General features: G+C 36.3%; 2 protein-coding genes across 2 annotated transcripts; one reads left to right on the forward strand and one right to left on the reverse strand.

Annotated features, from left to right (window-relative positions):
- Nucleotides 1-1,779: 1,779 nt before the first annotated feature.
- Nucleotides 1,780-7,164, forward strand: LOC120071397 (NADPH--cytochrome P450 reductase 1-like). Its single transcript, XM_039023659.2, has 18 exons — nucleotides 1,780-2,411; nucleotides 2,515-2,574; nucleotides 2,673-2,749; nucleotides 2,864-2,921; nucleotides 3,000-3,083; nucleotides 3,191-3,227; nucleotides 3,379-3,448; nucleotides 3,539-3,733; nucleotides 3,857-3,949; nucleotides 4,184-4,409; nucleotides 4,503-4,586; nucleotides 4,683-4,834; nucleotides 5,347-5,443; nucleotides 5,827-5,976; nucleotides 6,074-6,151; nucleotides 6,263-6,385; nucleotides 6,469-6,582; nucleotides 6,707-7,164. The coding sequence occupies exons 1-18, from the start codon at nucleotides 2,064-2,066 to the stop codon at nucleotides 6,785-6,787; spliced, it is 2,127 nt and encodes a 708-aa protein (XP_038879587.1). The 5' UTR covers nucleotides 1,780-2,063; the 3' UTR covers nucleotides 6,788-7,164.
- Nucleotides 7,165-9,270: 2,106 nt separating this feature from the next.
- Nucleotides 9,271-13,469, reverse strand: GS1 (Haloacid dehalogenase-like hydrolase (HAD) superfamily protein). Its single transcript, XM_039022664.2, has 6 exons — nucleotides 13,205-13,469; nucleotides 12,622-12,846; nucleotides 11,284-11,344; nucleotides 10,992-11,139; nucleotides 10,775-10,854; nucleotides 9,271-9,763 (listed from the first exon to the last, which is right to left on the reverse strand). Exons 1-6 carry the CDS (start codon nucleotides 13,413-13,415, stop codon nucleotides 9,631-9,633), a joined length of 858 nt encoding a protein of 285 aa, XP_038878592.1. The 5' UTR covers nucleotides 13,416-13,469; the 3' UTR covers nucleotides 9,271-9,630.
- Between the last annotated feature and the right edge of the window lie 3,233 nt (nucleotides 13,470-16,702).

The raw sequence follows: 16,702 nt of genomic DNA on the forward strand, positions 1-16,702 counted from the left end.
GATGTAATTACAAGGGGATAACGATTATTGACCCAACTGTAATTACGAGCGATCTGTGAAGGGTTGTCGCACTTCTGATTGGTTAAGATGGACACATAATATATCTGTGGTAAGGAGAGTTTAACTGTCGATCTTTAGTGGAGTGCCTGGTAGTTAACGGATGGTGGATCAGTATGATGTATGTGATACATCTAGTGGATGATTAATGTAAATGAGATTTAAGTACCATGGAATAGAAAAAGAACTATGGTTTATATGTTTCATGAGATGAAATATTAAAACTATAGGTTATAAATATAGTATGATAAGTTGGTTATCATTTATATTTATAATAATTTTAATTATTGGATAATTAAAATTTTTTCTCTAGTAACCAATTGAGTGAGAAGTTATTGGTGGTTCATGGTAACTGTGAGATAAAAGAAAAATTGTTTTCCTAATTTTAGTAAGTTTTGAAATTTTTGTTTTTGAGATTTCTCTCTCGAAAAAAGAATCTCACGGAGCTTGTCAAGTAAATACAGATTTACTAAACGATGGCTTGACAAAAGGTAAACGATCGTGTAGTGTTTGTAGGCGACAGATGCGCTGCTAAACGATGAGCTAAACGATCACTTAGCTTTTGTTAAATGATTGGGCATCAACCTATACGATAGGTCCAAGCTTCTCCCACTTGCCCAATCGTGTACACGATTGTTGAATCCTCCTTCGTCTGCCTCAAACCAAGTTCACACAGAGCCCACCCTCTGGATTCTCACACCGAGAATACCAAGCCCTTATTGGTGGTGTCATACTCAACTTGATGCTGTCGAGGTTCTGTGGAGGTTGTTCATGCTGTGGAGGTTAGGGAGTTCGTGACCGAGGTGATCGCTGAGGATGAGTGCGCGGTGTTCATGCTGTGGAGCGATCGTGTTGTACGAGCGTTCAAGGTTGCTGTGTTCGAGCATTCGTGATCAAGGAGCGTGGAGACGAGTCTACAAATGTGTATAGAGATTTCTCTTCTTGATCATTTGTAGTTTTCATGCTGTAATTTCTGTATTGATTGCATAACCATTTGTTTTGTTGATGACTATAATTTGTAATGTTCATACATGATTGTAATTTGGAATGATCCATTCCGCTGCTCATAGAAATCCTCGTGATCAATTTCCTTCCATTTGATCTTCAAAGCTAGCTTCGAGGGAATTGTGTTCTTCAAAAAGCTTCAACCTTTGGATCTTTAGAGCTTTAGAATTTCTGTATTCAGAGCTTTGTAGCTTCAACCTTCAGTTTTTCAAATCCCTCCTAAATTTAATAAAATTGACTTTTGATATGATGATGTGGCAGAATTTCGTTAAACAAAATTTCTCATTCAACATAAAAATTGAAACCTTTTATTTTGAATCAGAATTACAATTAAACTAGGATCAAGTTTCTTATTAAAACATATCTTAATTTTGTAACATAATTCAATTATTATGATACTTATTATCATTCAAAAGGCAAAAGAAAAGGACACTATTAATGTCATGAACTACGCAAGGTCGTCTTTATTTTTGTGGTGTGTGTTGGCTAAAAGAAAAGTTACTTTCTTCTTCCCCGTTTTGGGGCTGGCTAGAAAACTTCAGTTTCATAAAAAGTTGGATTTTTTTTTTGGAACAATTATTAATTATATATCATTTACTGGAATTAAAAAAGGCAATCAAAATTCAGAAATGTGGAGGGGAGGAAGGTTAAGTTAACCATGGTTAAATGTATGGTGTTAGGTGGGTTTGACCAGTCGGGTTTGGTAGGCGTTGGTTCGTTCACGCGCTTCTTTGCCCTTCCAATATAAACATCCTCTCTAATTTCTTCCCTCTCAACGCCAACGCACAACCACCACTTCCGCCACCGCCCTTTTTCTCCGCCGCCGTGCAGCGGAGTTCCGGCTTATTCTCTACTGCTGCTATTCACATTTGCACTTCATACGCTTTCTCTCCAATTCTTAACCGGATTCCGGTGGTATCTTTCCTTGGCTATTCCGCCATATCCTCTCTGCGCCACCGGATTCCAGTGAGGTGTTTAGTTTCTTTGATTCGGAGTCCACCATGCAATCGCAGTCCAGTTCTGTGAAGGCTTCTCCATTCGAGTTCATGTCGGCCATAATTAAGGGCAGGATGGACCCGTCTAATTCTTCATTTCAATCGACTGGCGAGGGTGCCTTAGTTATCTTCGAGAATCGCGAGCTAGTTGCGATCTTAACCACCTCGATCGCCGTCATGATTGGCTGCTTCGTTGTTCTCGTGTGGCGAAGATCTGGAAATCGGAGAGTTAAGACGGTGGAGCTTCCTAAGCCGCTGCTTGCGAAGGAGCCAGAGCCAGAAGTTGAAGACGGCAAGAAGAAGGTTACGATATTCTTTGGTACGCAGACAGGCACTGCTGAAGGCTTTGCAAAGGTTCGCATACGAAAACACTCGAAGACGTTGAGAATTTCTTTTAACTCGTTCGTTTGTTCATAATTTTTGACTATTGCTTACGGGTGACTGCGATTGTTCTCAGGCTCTATCTGACGAGGCGAAAGCACGGTACGATAAGGCCACGTTTAGAGTTGTTGATTTGGTAAGCTTCTTTTTCTTATGTCTGTGATCAGTGATGTTACATTCTGGTTTTGATTGACGAACTATGGTGCTGACATGGAATTGGACCTTCTTATGCAGGATGATTATGGGGCTGACGACGATGATTACGAACAGAAATTGAAGAAGGAGTCTGTCGCTCTTTTCTTCTTGGCAACGTGAGTTTCAGCATACGCGCAAGCTTTCTTGCTTTTGTTTGGATCCCTTATCTTTAGTTCAAGATTTAAGTCTATTTTCTAGTTATTCAAGTGGTTAATTGTTGATGAATGCAGGTATGGCGATGGAGAGCCCACCGATAATACCGCAAGATTCTATAAATGGTTCACAGAGGTAAAACTTCTTTCGGGATATTTGGTTTTGTGCAGATCACTAGAATTACTTTTCTGATCTAAATATGCATGTTCATAGGGTAAAGAGAGAGGGGAATGGCTTCAGAACCTCCATTATGCAGTGTTTGGCCTTGGCAACCGACAATATGAGCATTTTAATAAGGTTTCTATGATGCCTTCCAAATTTCTAGTCGTCAATTGTTGATTATTGATTGTCACATTGTGTCTGATTAACTAGATTCAACTTTTTATTTTGTTGGTGACCAACAGATTGCAAAAGTGGTAGATGAGCTGCTTGAGACTCAGGGTATGCTCTTGCCTTCTTCCTGATGTTCATTTATTAGGAGACCACAATTTAAGAATTCGTTGAGAACTTGATTAAGCAAAGATTAATGTCTTTTTGAAGATAGTTTTTATAAGTTTATTAGGCTTGCCAATAAAATTCCTTATGTTTGCAGGTGGCAAGCGCCTTGTAAAAGTTGGTCTTGGAGATGACGATCAGTGCATAGAGGATGACTTTGCTGCTTGGTATAGAGAAAGTGACTTGTTTACTGAAGTTAGTGAAGTCTGCTAAAGAAGATTGTCCACTCATACTTTCATGGTTTACTACTTTTTTAGGCGAGAATCATTGTGGCCTGAGTTGGATCAATTGCTTCGAGATGAGGATGATGCAACAACAGTGACCACACCTTACACAGCTGCCATATCAGAATATCGAGTGGTATTCCATGATCCTGCAGATGTAACTGATGACAACAAGAACTGGATGAATGCAAATGGTCATGCTGTACATGATGCTCAACATCCATTCAGGTTGTGAGAATTTGATGTATCGAGTTTTGAGTTTAACTTGCACCACTTTGCCCCATCTGGAAAATTTAAAAATAAGGGGAAAAAAATTAGAAAGAATTTAACTTATTGTTTTATTGCTTGAAGATCTAATGTGGTTGTGAGGAAGGAGCTCCATACGCCTGCATCTGATCGTTCTTGTACTCATCTAGAGTTTGATATTTCTGGGTCTGCACTCAAGTAAGTAGCCTCAATCGGTGTATATGAAGGACTTTGGTGATACCATTTTTTAAAAAACTTTAATTACTTTGATTATATACCCAAATTACTTGGGGTAGGCTGCATAGAATGAAACATACACTCAGTCAGGAGACGTGAAAAATAGAGTGTAGTTAATTGATAGGATTGTTCTATATATCTTTACCATAATTTAGTAGCATTACTCCATCCTGTAACATCTGTTCTCTTTGACAGATATGAAACAGGGGATCATGTTGGTGTTTACTGTGAAAATTTAGCTGAGACTGTGGATGAGGCACTAAACTTATTGGGCTTATCTCCTGAAACGTATTTCTCCATACATACTGATAATGAGGATGGCACCCCACTCGGTGGAAGCTCTTTACCACCTCCTTTTCCATCCTGCACCCTCAGAACAGCATTGACTCGATATGCAGATCTTTTGAATTCACCCAAAAAGGTATGTTTTGGAGTTGTTGCTTCATGCTTCTGGTTCACCAGGAGATCTATCTGTCAGTTGAGGTGATTAATATAGTCTTTATGTTTTTTTCAGTCAGCATTGCTCGCGTTAGCAGCACATGCTTCAAATCCTGTAGAGGCTGACCGATTAAGATATCTTGCATCTCCTGCTGGGAAGGTAGTGTTGTTTATCAAAAAGATAAATTGGATACCTTTCTGCTTCTCTAATCTCACCCATATTTACTTATTTGGTCAAAAACTTAAAATTGTGTAGGATGAATATTCCCAGTCTGTTGTTGGTAGCCAGAAAAGCTTGCTTGAAGTCATGGCTGAATTTCCTTCTGCCAAGCCTCCACTTGGTGTCTTCTTTGCAGCTGTTGCACCACGCTTACAGCCTCGATTCTACTCCATATCATCATCTCCAAGGTATTTACAATTTCCCTATCTTCTCCTTTAGCATTTTTTATTCTGTTGAAACCTCTTTAGAATGGTTTGGTATAATATCCAAGAGAATTTTGTGCGATTAGAATGAAGAAGTTCAAAGTTTTATGTTTATTTTCATTACATAAATGGAGGCTTGCAATGTGCAAGGTATATTGTACTTGCCTCCAGTTTGTCAGAAAATTAAAAATTTAAATTTTCTACTGTTTAGGCAAAGCTGATTGTTTCGTAAAGATAAGTGGCAAGGAAGGGGATATAAGTTAGGATTTTAGGGGGAGTTAATTAGAATAAAGATCTGATAGACGTACAGTGAAAGGATGTTGGAAAGAATATCACTTCTCGTACATTGTCATTGACAATGCATATTACTGCACATTGCATCTTCCCATCACCTACATATTGCTCTTTTCATCTCCCTCTCCCTCTCCCTCTCTCTCCTCTTAAACGTTCTCTTTATGCTGAATCATCGATATCTCTATATTTTGTGCCTTTAACAGGATGGCTTCTTCTAGAATTCATGTTACTTGTGCTCTAGTCTATGACAAAATGCCAACCGGACGTATTCATAAAGGAATTTGCTCAACCTGGATGAAGGTATGCGTCATTTATTTCTTGCTTCCATCTTTTTGTGCAAATATGAACCTGATACAATCCCGATAAGCTATAATTTTTCAGAGAGTTTTCCAATATTAGATGAATAGCAGTTGTCCTTAAAAAAATAGAGTTAATATGCTAATAACTGAAGCTTTCCACTTCGAAATTTGTGTAGGGCGAATTTTTTTAGTTTTGGGAAACAAATATTGGGTGATTTCGAACCTTATTTTGGTTTATATTTTTTCTGTTTCCTGATGACTTATTTCCTTAAGAGCTAGTTCATCAATTTTCTCACTTGTTTCAGATAATATTCAGTGATTGCGGCTCATATTATAGATCACCTCCTGACTTTGAGAATCTAATAATTTTTCTGCATTCTTCAGAATTCTGTGCCCATGGAGAAAAGCCATGACTGCAGTTGGGCTCCCATTTTCGTGAGGCAATCCAACTTCAAGCTTCCTGCAGATAGTAAAGTGCCAATTATCATGGTCGGCCCTGGAACTGGATTGGCTCCTTTCAGAGGTTTCTTACAGGTTTCTACTTGCGAACTTGCCTCTGAGTCCCTTGGCTTTCTTCTACTTTACTTCTGCACTTCTAGAAAATAAACAAGTTGAAATATCTTATCTTCAGGAAAGATTAGCTTTGAAAGAATCTGGAGTAGAATTGGGGCCTTCCATATTGTTCTTTGGATGCAGAAACCGTCGGATGGTATGCCAATTGCCAAGTTCCTAGATTCAAGCTTGTACTCCGGCTGTTGAAGAAATACATTGTTGTTTATTTATAAATTTTCAAACTAATGCATTTCGTCTACTTTTGAAGGATTATATATATGAGGATGAGCTGAACAACTACGTTGAGACTGGTGCTCTCTCCGAGTTGGTTATTGCCTTCTCACGTGAAGGGCCGACGAAGGAATATGTGCAACATAAAATGGCAGAGAAGGTGAAAAGATGATCTTACTATAAGATTCTGGATTCATCATGGAAAAGATGTTAAAGTTCTTTATTGTCTCTTTACATATGCAGGCTTCAGATATCTGGAATTTAATATCACAAGGTGCTTACTTATATGTATGTGGTGATGCAAAGGGCATGGCTAGGGATGTCCACCGAACTCTCCATACTATCGTGCAAGAACAGGTGTTTTTAAGCATTCTGTCAGCTTGAGCATAACTTAACTGTCTTGTCGATTGATAGTCGACCGGTCCTGAACAATCATTGTTGGGCTTATTTGCTAACTACAGTTGCTTGATGTCTATTTCAGGGATCTCTTGACAGCTCAAAGGCTGAGAGCATGGTGAAAAATCTGCAAACGAGTGGAAGGTATCTGCGTGATGTGTGGTGATAATTCACTCCACCCATGCTTCAGAGGCATATTGCAGAATATTTTAATAAAAAAAGTAAATCTGGTTGAATTAATTATTGAGTTCCTTTGTCAATCACTTGGATTGGGACTTTTGGTGGTCTTCTTCTCAGCGAGGCAGAGGTTAATTGTATTCCCTTCTATTCTCTCTCTCCCATTTTGATCTACAGCTAAATATGAAGGATTCTTTTGTTCTTGTAATTTATAGAATACAGATGTAGTCAATTAGTTAGAGCTCTGGTTTCTCTTAGTGTTTCCTTGTACCAACCAACAATTTGGTTCAAACTTCAAATTCATATATACTTTGCTGTAATATTAAACGGTTGAAATAATTTAGATCTAAATTATTGTGTTCATAATTGTGCTCTCCCTCTCTCTCAAATCTATATACCAATTTGCATGTCTTTTCAATTTCATACGTCTAGATATTGAATAAAAGTTGTCAATTCAAATATAGTTCCAAGCGTCAAGTGCCATTTTAACATCATTCAATAGCTGAACTAAAAAAAGGGAACAGAATTGGATCGGTAGTTACGGGTAAATATTTGCGCAAGTATCAACGTTCCATCCACAAGCTTAATGGCAAAAAACTGTAAAAAATGGAGCATGTAACATCAAGCTATTTCAAACCATTTTCAATTGGTCACATGTGAGCCAATTGGATTTGAAGGTGACATTGTATTCGAGGAAAAACTTTATACACCACAAGTTATATCGCAAAATGATGCTCCCTGACCTTCAAAAGCAAAAAAAATATTTGATATATTGATGTTGCGGATCCCCTCAACTTTATATATAAACAAGCAAAGTGACGTCGGTGTAAAAAATATTATGACACCATTTGAAGCCACTCATTATCAGAGCCAGGTTTCGATCCTGGGACCTGTAGGTTATGGGCCCACCACGCTTCCGCTGTGCCACTCTGATTTGTGATATATACAATAAAAAAAAACAATTAAATAAGAGATACACGAGTGACTGTCTCTGATTTGTGATGGAAACAATCAAAATTAAAAAATCCCTGAACAAGAAAAGGTTGAAACCTTTAATTTCATGATTGATGGAATATGAAAGTTTGGGTACAAAGGAAGTAGTTAAACTAAATATGTGCGTATATGTGGTTGAGAGATGTCAACGACTAGCCAGAAATGTAAGTGGTGATGTTGCGTGTTACTGGCCGTTGGTTTAGCAGTTGAGTATTGTGTGGGTAGCTTCTCTTTGAAGGAATGGAGGTGATGCTAGATGCTAGATGCTAAATGCAAAGCTTTTTATAGTTGGGAACTTTGAATTTAAAAGAAACTCCCACCTACCACCATGCTCCCTTCCTTTTCGACATATAACATCTTTCATATTAATTTTTGGTCTGCCTTAATTAAATTTTCATCGCTATTTTCACATATTGTTATTGAGATAAAAGATATATTGACATTTTCATCGTAACGTAAAATAAATCATTAAAAAGAAGCAAAACATTATTCATGTAAATATAATATAAGTAATAAGTAATTTTACTTATTTTAAAAAGATACAATGTTCATTTATTAATTGAACTTTTCTTTATAATGTTTTTGAATATATCCCTCAACTTTGACATATTGACAATATTTCTATCAATATTTTCTTAATCGCGATAAACCTTGATGTAGAGTGGAGGAAGGAAAAAAAAAGGCTCCATCCTTATCCCTATTTTAGCAGGAGTAACTGTATTCATCTTTGTCTTATTGTGGATAAAAGCGTGATTAAAAGTTCCAATTCCAATACTCTTGTTAAGTTTAAATCCCCTATATTCATGCATTTGTTATACAAGAAATATATTTGTCTTACTCTCACTAAAAAGGACATTACCATTTATTTTATCTTGGTCATAGTTAAGTTTAACATTTTGCTAAGAATTGTAAGGGTAATAGCAACATTCAAATGATAAAAGAGAGGAAAAATATCAATTTATACTCCTAAACATTAGGAGTTGTATCAATTTAAATTAGGAACTAATAATTGTATCAATTTACACTTTCTATTATGTTCTATTTAGAAAAACCACATGTGAAACTTATAACCATTTCAATTAAACCCCAAAACTTTAATACATAAATCAATATAGACTCTTAGATCAAATTTCCTTTGAAAACCGTCCATACATTTTCTCTAATCATCTGTTATGTAAAGCTGAAATTTGAAAAAGTCTATATGTATTAAACAATTAATGGCATGAATGATTATTAAAGGTTAATCGACCTAAATTGATTGGTTTATTAAAATTTAAAAGTTTAACTGACTTAAATATAAGTTTCCTACAACTTTGGTCAAATGGAATTTGTAGAAGAGAAGGGTGTAAATTGATACACATATAAAAGTTTAGAATCTAAATTGATGCAATTACTAGTTCAAGATTTTAATCGATATCATTCCAAAGTTTAGGGTATAAATTGATATTTGCTCAAATGAAATAAGTTCAAAACAGAAGATTAAGAAACATGTACTCTTCATCGGGGCTCACTTAATAAGTAATAATAATAACAAATATGAGTTGGTTCCTTGATTTATTTAAGATACAAGAGAGATTCTGATAAACAATTTTGAGATCCAACCGTCTCGGTTGAGATCGATATAAACAAGTCTGAAAAGGAGAAACTGCAACATAATATTGTAGTTTCATTTCAATAATTTAAATTGGTAATCAAAGTTCATACTTTGGCAAGAAAGGCCAAACAAACTAATAAATAACTTGATGGGAACCTTTCTCTTAAATGTGGAGGGAAATAATCTAAACATTCAGTTAAAATGATAAGTTTTGTATCTCAGCAGCATGAATCCAATGTGAGGCCCTAGCTTTCTGAATCTTCAAAAGGAGGCAGACCCCATTCCTTGGGGTTGAAATCCAAGAGAGAACTCAATACTTGATTTGCATTACCATGATAAGAACTATCCAGCCTTGGATCTGGAACCATTACTACCTTCCTGCTTGCCAATGCCAAAACAAGTTCTCAGCCACCATTACAATAACCATGATTCTATTTTCTATACCTTCTTATTACTTTCAACTTTTGTTCTTGTACTTTGTAAACATATTGATTTAATCTTGAGTCATTCAAACTATGTAAATGTTTATGAGGCATATGAAAGTTGAGGTGCTACATGGTTTTTTGTCAGATACTTAACTATAATTAGGAGTTAGACTAGACTGATACATTTACAAGAATACAAAGAACTAATATGAATATAGGGACGAGTATCAAAAGAGGAATGGTTGAAGGTTTAGAAGTATAATTTAATCAATCATTGACTATATTTGTTTTCCAGTAAAACTATAATGGATTCTGAAACTAACAGATCACCTTCAAAAGAAATTGCATCTTTGAATTTAGTCAGTGATGTCATGAACATGAAAATTTAGTCAGAAGCAATCTTTCACTACCAGAAACTGAAATTATCATTCAAAAAAAGAAACAAACAAAAATCTAGAATTAAATTTCCGTACTTCACGCAAAGCATTGTGTTCTAGAATCTTGAGAGGCTTAACAATAGCCTACATTACAAAATGTAGAATTGGTATGTATGGAATCTTAAAATGAAGAGAAACTGACACTGCATTTGGTCTGGATTTATTAGAAATCACTAATCAGGATTAGAAGGAAGAAACGAGGCAAGATTCAGTATGAGACTGGAAAAACGAGCAATTCAAAGGAAGTATAGGTTTGGTACCGCGAGCGCATCAATAATCCACCATAAAATCAATATGAAACAGTAATATACTTCATATTGAAAACTTTGACAATCCAAAAAAGAAAAAGAATATATTGAAAACTTTGGTGAGTACGTAGTGCCAAAGATTAAAATTTACTCAATAGTAAACGAGAGGTGCTGCAGAGGCTATTGAGGCGAAGTTAAACAAATTGGGGGATAAGTTTCCTGGTGTTGTTAAAACGCATAAAGACTGTAATGTGTTAAAACTTTAGATTCCAAACTTACATTCCTGCATTTTTAGCTGCAAGAACACCTGAGGGTGCATCTTCAAAAACAAGGATTTTTTCTGGATACACAGGAGCATCCTGTTAAAATAATGTAGCATAGCCATCATCAAATTGTAAAAAGAGGGAAGAAAAGAAGAAGAAGAAGAAGAAAGGGAAGCACTTAAATGCCAGTAAATGAAAGAACCCAAGAGTTTAATTCAAAGTTACAACTATACCTCAAATCTTTTAGCAGCTGCAAGAAATATATCTGGAGATGGTTTTCCTTGTTTAACCTCTGGATCATCACCAAGAACAGTGTGATGCATCAACTTAAAAATTTCACCATGTCTTTGTGTTTTTAATTCAAAATGACGTCTATGAGATCTGTTGAGAATTATCAGATAAACAATGATAGAGATACAAACACTATCAAATAAGAGACAAGGAACTAGGATTTGCATGAGATGGCTTGAGTTCATGATATGAAAATCTGCCATGCAATGGACTATCATATAAAATTAAATATACCCAGTTGCCAAGCCAAATGGTACTCCTTTTGCATGAAGATGTCTGATCAACCGGCTAGCTCCTACAATCAATAGGAAAAGTAACTGAAAGAAGTTTAAGATAATGAAAATTATTAATTTAGACATCAACCACTAGCTAGTGAGCAGAAAGAAAGCATAGAAATTTAAGTAACAGGTGAGCTAGAGAAAGAATTTTAGCTAAATTCCCAAATTTGTCAGTTGCCTAAGAAAGTGGGTGGGGGTGTTACAAACTAAGCACCAAGTCTCCGTGAGTGGGAGACCTATTTCTCTCATGTATTTTTAGCTTAATTAGTCCTAATCTCACCTTAAAAGTAGAAGATACTGCATTCGACTTTTGTGAGGAATTGGAGAATGATTACAAATCTGCAGAAGTAATGAGATTTGCTGGTCTAAGAGGCCTAGATGGATATCTCCTATCATTGTTCCTCTTTTTTTCCCCTTTACTCTATTGAAGTATATTTTCATTTTTTGGGGGGGTATGAGACTTTGTGAAAATGGTAGTTATTATTCAGCTAAAAATCCTGGTACATAAACAAAGTGAATTTTCTGTCGTTTTCAGCTGAAACACTACCTGAGCGTTGGTTATCTTGTTGGTGCAGTATGGCAATATAAATCTAATGTATGTCTATATCCCCCATCTATCGGTGTAGAATCAGTTCTAAGGAAAGATTAGGGTTCTCAAGTATCCAATAAATTAATCAACCAAATTGAGAAAGCTTAAGCGAGAATGAAAGAGAAAGCTGGCAAGGTAAGGACTAAGGGGAACCAAACATGGCAAGTCTGCAGCGAGTCTACATTTCATCTCATTCCATTTCTATTGTTAACGTGAGAAAACTCCCTCTTTCTACAGGAAAACTTACAGGTAAAGAGGTAACAAACATTCATAGACTCGGCTTCAATGGGAAAATCCGACCATAACCTCATTTTTCCAAATATTAAATCCCTTTGGCTGGGAAGCCAGAATGTAATCACAACTCAGTCCTAACTAAAACAGTGCAAGGATAACAATCAAATAAAAACGTTTCTCAATGAATAGCTGTCTAAAGTGATTTCCTAACTGTTCCCCAAGAAAATTTGCTCGCAACAAAAGGTACTATCAATCAATGTACTTTATCTATGAATCACTTTTCAGATTTAGGCAGAATCCAAAGGAAACTATTATTTCCCTTGTAAGATATCATTTTCATTTTTCATTCACAATATTGTTGAGGTTTGCTTCAGCATATCTCTCAAACTTCACATGAATGGAGTGAAATCTGACTAAATTATAGAAAATTGATCATCAGCATCAATCGTTCTCACAAATGCTAATACTAACCTGGCATAAGCTCACTTTGCGGAAACAAACTTCGTAGCATGTCCTCTCTTTCCACAAGAAAGTCCTCCGCACTAAGAGAATCACTAATCCCACTCTCTTCAACAAAGACGCGAGCAGCTTCTATAGCTTTCATACCCATCATCTTTGCCTTAAGTGACCAATCAAAAGTTTTATTAAACCTAGCCAGTATTTTCTCTTGTACTTCAGTGTAAAACCCCTCGGTATCTGCAGCAAAAGTGTTGCCAATTAAATTCACGAAACTTTAACAGAAAGTCTCTCTAGATCTAGTAGAACAGTTAAATAAGTACATCAGATGCTACACAAACCAAACATTCAAGCCCAGTCCATTCAAGCGGTAATCAAATCACAATTTCAATCATGTACATAATTTAGCTTTGTAGAATGCAGGATGAATGTTATAGAAACCAATGCCGAATAAAAAAACACTAAACCACTAACAAGGAGCAGTGAAGGATATGCAAACATGATCAACAGATCCGAAAGATAGAAACGATTCGATAGAAAATGAAAAGACAATAGTAAGGGGTGAAGAAAGGGAGGAGAATGTAATTGAGGAATTTACCCAATAAGAGTCCGTCCATATCAAAGATAATGTGAGTGATGGATCCTCTGGAAGTACTGTCGGGGGAGAGATTCGCCATTGAAACTGTGGTTGCAGTGGGATTTGGGAATTGCAATTGAGAAAAATTGAGAATTTTGGAATTGGGAAAGCGTCTGAAGTTTTGAAAGAGTCTAGTAGAAGTGGGAGAGGGGATCTGCAAAAGTTGAAGCATAGCAAAGAATAAAGTCAAGGCTTTTAGCAATAGCGGGAACGAGAATTAGATGGTAGTAAAGATTAGGGTAATTGACATTTTTAGCCCCATTTCAATTTTACTTTGGAAACAAGGACCATTTTAAAAAACAATATATTTTTGGACCCCTCAATTTTCACTTGATTTATAAAATGACCATTATACCCTTTACTTTTAGGAAAATTTGAGCCAATGACCTAATATCTAGGGCTATAATGCCAAATGACCCGATTTTTTTAAAAAACTATCAATTCATCTTCTGCTGACGTTATCACGGTATGAGATTACAAGAATTGTCCTTGATAACTGTCTCGTTCTCGCTACTTGGATCTCACTCTCGCTATTTGTCTATCTTCCATCGTGATGTGATTGTTTGTCACTATACGATTGATTTGACAATTTTCACGAAATCTGTCTACAACTTAAAATCGTTAACATACAACAAACATGTAATGGTGAATTCTTTATAATCTAGACTTCATTTGAGCTGTCATTTTGTCGAACAAAGATTTATTGAACGAGGTTTTTGGACGGAGTTTTTCGGAACCAAATAGAGTTTTCAGAACAATTTTTTTAGAACGAAACAGACTTTTCTTGAACCTGGTTTCATTGGTGTTTGTAGGAACATGGTCTAAAAAAAAGTATGTAAATAGCATAACGAAAATGTTGTGACAAAGAGTGACAATGAGAAAGGTGGAGAAAGAGAGCGACAACGAGAAAGGTGGAGAGAGCGAAATAGAGCGACAGTGAGAGAGCAAGCTTGAGCGACACCGTGAGAGCGTGATACAGCGAAAGCGAGAGTAGCGAGAGCGAGCGAGAACAATTGGGAGCGACAGATAGAGAGATCCATGTGTATTACTTCTAGTTAATAAAAAATGTTCTCTTGCTTTGTAGGATGACAAAAAAGTGTCTATTAATTCGATACAGAGGTCATTGGGATGAGAACCAAAATTTTTATGTTGGAGGGGAGCTAACAGGAATCATTGTGCATATTATCTTTAAGTATGAAGAACTTAAAGCTCACATTTATAGTGTTGAAAATGTAAATTGCTCAAAGTTTGATGTTGTTATGAGAGTTAAATATAAGTTTGACTTTGAAGCCCCTCCACAGTACATACGGAATGATGGTGATGTTCGCTTCCTTTTTTTCCGGAAAGATCTTTATAGAGTTCAGTTATATATAACGCTAAACTCATACCACGAAGAAAATGTGAATATGAGTTATGATGGTACAAGTGTAGACAGACAATATGAGGTATTATATGAGCTTAATCGAGAAAAGGGTGATATTCCATTGTCTATGAACACTCAACCATCAACATTATCAATAGACAATGACAACATTCATGCAATGGACTTGAAAAGAAAAACTCAATGTAATAGAATTGTGCTTGGTAATAAGTGATCAGAAGGACTTACTTCAATGGATTGTGGTCCTTTAGAAGAGTGTGATCTTTTCATTATTGGTAATGAGAGATTAGCAGGCTTGAATTTTATGGATTGTGGTCCTTCAGAAGAGCGTGATCCTTTCGTAGTTGGTAATGAAAGATCAGTAGGATTGAATTCTATGGACTGTGGTCCTTTAGATGTGCGTAGATTTGCAGTGGTTGTTAATGAGAGATCAGCAGGATTGAATTCCATGTCGTAGAGAGGAATTGATTATGTCTGGTACCTCTTCATCTGAGACAAATCTTGAAATTGGTCAACTTTTTTTTGAGTCAGAGTGATTTAAAAATGAGATTGTCTATTGTGTCCATAAACAATAATATTGAATATAAGGTAAGAAAGTCAACTAAGTCTTTGTTTACTGTCAAATGTATAGAGGATAATGTTGGGGTTGATGCTCTAAACTCTCGTAGGATCTTGTAGCTTGTAAACATCTGTATGAACAAACGTTAGGGATGTAATAATATGAGATATTTTCTTCACTGTTGTCTATGAAATATGAGATATTCTAGTTGCATTTACCATAAACCAATAAACTAAGATCCCTGGTTGTCGTTGTAACTTAAGCATGTATGTGGAGACATACAAGTGGATCATACCTTAAGTGATAACCTAAATAGTCTGTAGTATATAGATAAAGGAGGGAAACCTTATCTTAGTGACACTACAGATACGACCCGCTTTGTAGATGTTACAAGTGTTGTAAAGTGATACAGATGGTCTGATCCTGATAATTCATGTGGAGACATGCGAGCGGGGGTATCCTATACAAAGGAGTTTGTATAAGACCGGACCACGAAGTGTTTAGTCTCGTTATATAATGGCATTCATGACAGAGACTTTGATTTCACTATGATGACCATAGGTAAGATGACCTTAATCCTGAGTGAGTTGGGAACTTCTGTCTATGAGGGTGATTCTTTGATTTTCATGAGTGGAGTGGCTAGATTGTTGACTTAAACCTACCACTTTGGGGATTCGTCTGATTGGGGAGCTGGGAACTCAGCTACACAAGATGGAATTCACTCATTCCTCAAAGTAGGGGTAAGTAGATAGATTGCTACCTTAAGGGTTGATTTCGGGGCTTGAACGATGTGGCATTACACACCTTCTTATAGCTCGAGAGGTGTCCACTCACTATGTTGTATTGTCCAATAAAGGAATTAGTGGTATTTAAGGAGTTAGATGTAACTATAGGGGCAAAACGGTAAATTGGCCTAGTTGTACTTACGAGCGATCTGTGAAGAGTTATCGTACTATTGACTGGTTATATCCAATGGACACATAAATATATTTGTAGCGGGGAAGGAGACCAGTGGCGGTTGATAAAGGAAAATATTTCTGTTGCAACTAGGACGGACACTGAAAGCGGAATTGTCCTCACTGGTTGAAGGAGAAGAAGAAGACTAAGGCCAAGGCAAAACAAGGGGATTAGATCCTGGTGACAGCTTGAGGCTAGAGAAATGACGATGAGAGTAAACATCAGGCACGTCGTCTCAGCTGTGGCAGTAGGACGACTCAAGTTGACTGTACAGAATAAATTTATCATTTTGAATGATGTGTATGTTGTTCCCGAGTTAAAGAGGAACTTAATTTCTATAAAATGTCTGATTGAATATAAATATACTCTCAACTTTTCGGTGAATAAAGTGTTTATTCTGAAAGATGGTGTTGAGATTTATTTAGCAAAACTGGAAAATAATTTGTATGTGCTAAGGCCGTTAGCAACAACTTCCCTCCATAACATAGAGATGTTTAAAACTGCCGTAACTCAAAATAAACGACTTAAGGTTTCTCCTAAGGAAAATACCCAACTTTGGCAC

The sequence above is a fragment of the Benincasa hispida genome, chromosome 2 (assembly GCF_027475165.1).
Source record: "Benincasa hispida cultivar pf3 chromosome 2, pf3_genome.v1.1, whole genome shotgun sequence".
Lineage (NCBI taxonomy): Eukaryota > Viridiplantae > Streptophyta > Magnoliopsida > Cucurbitales > Cucurbitaceae > Benincasa > Benincasa hispida.

Excerpts from the sequence above, each read along its gene's own strand:
- LOC120071397 (XM_039023659.2), top strand. The coding sequence starts at position 2,064 with ATGCAATCGCAGTCCAGTTCTGTGAAGGCTTCTCCATTCGAGTTCATG. Across the intron at positions 3,734-3,856 it reads GATGCTCAACATCCATTCAG|ATCTAATGTGGTTGTGAGGA; the intron begins GTTGTGAGAATT and ends TATTGCTTGAAG. Across the intron at positions 5,977-6,073 it reads CTTTCAGAGGTTTCTTACAG|GAAAGATTAGCTTTGAAAGA; the intron begins GTTTCTACTTGC and ends TCTTATCTTCAG.
- GS1 (XM_039022664.2), bottom strand. The coding sequence starts at position 13,415 with ATGCTTCAACTTTTGCAGATCCCCTCTCCCACTTCTACTAGACTCTTT. Across the intron at positions 12,847-13,204 it reads TATGGACGGACTCTTATTGG|ATACCGAGGGGTTTTACACT; the intron begins GTAAATTCCTCA and ends CTTTTGCTGCAG. Across the intron at positions 11,140-11,283 it reads CCATTTGGCTTGGCAACTGG|ATCTCATAGACGTCATTTTG; the intron begins GTATATTTAATT and ends AATTCTCAACAG.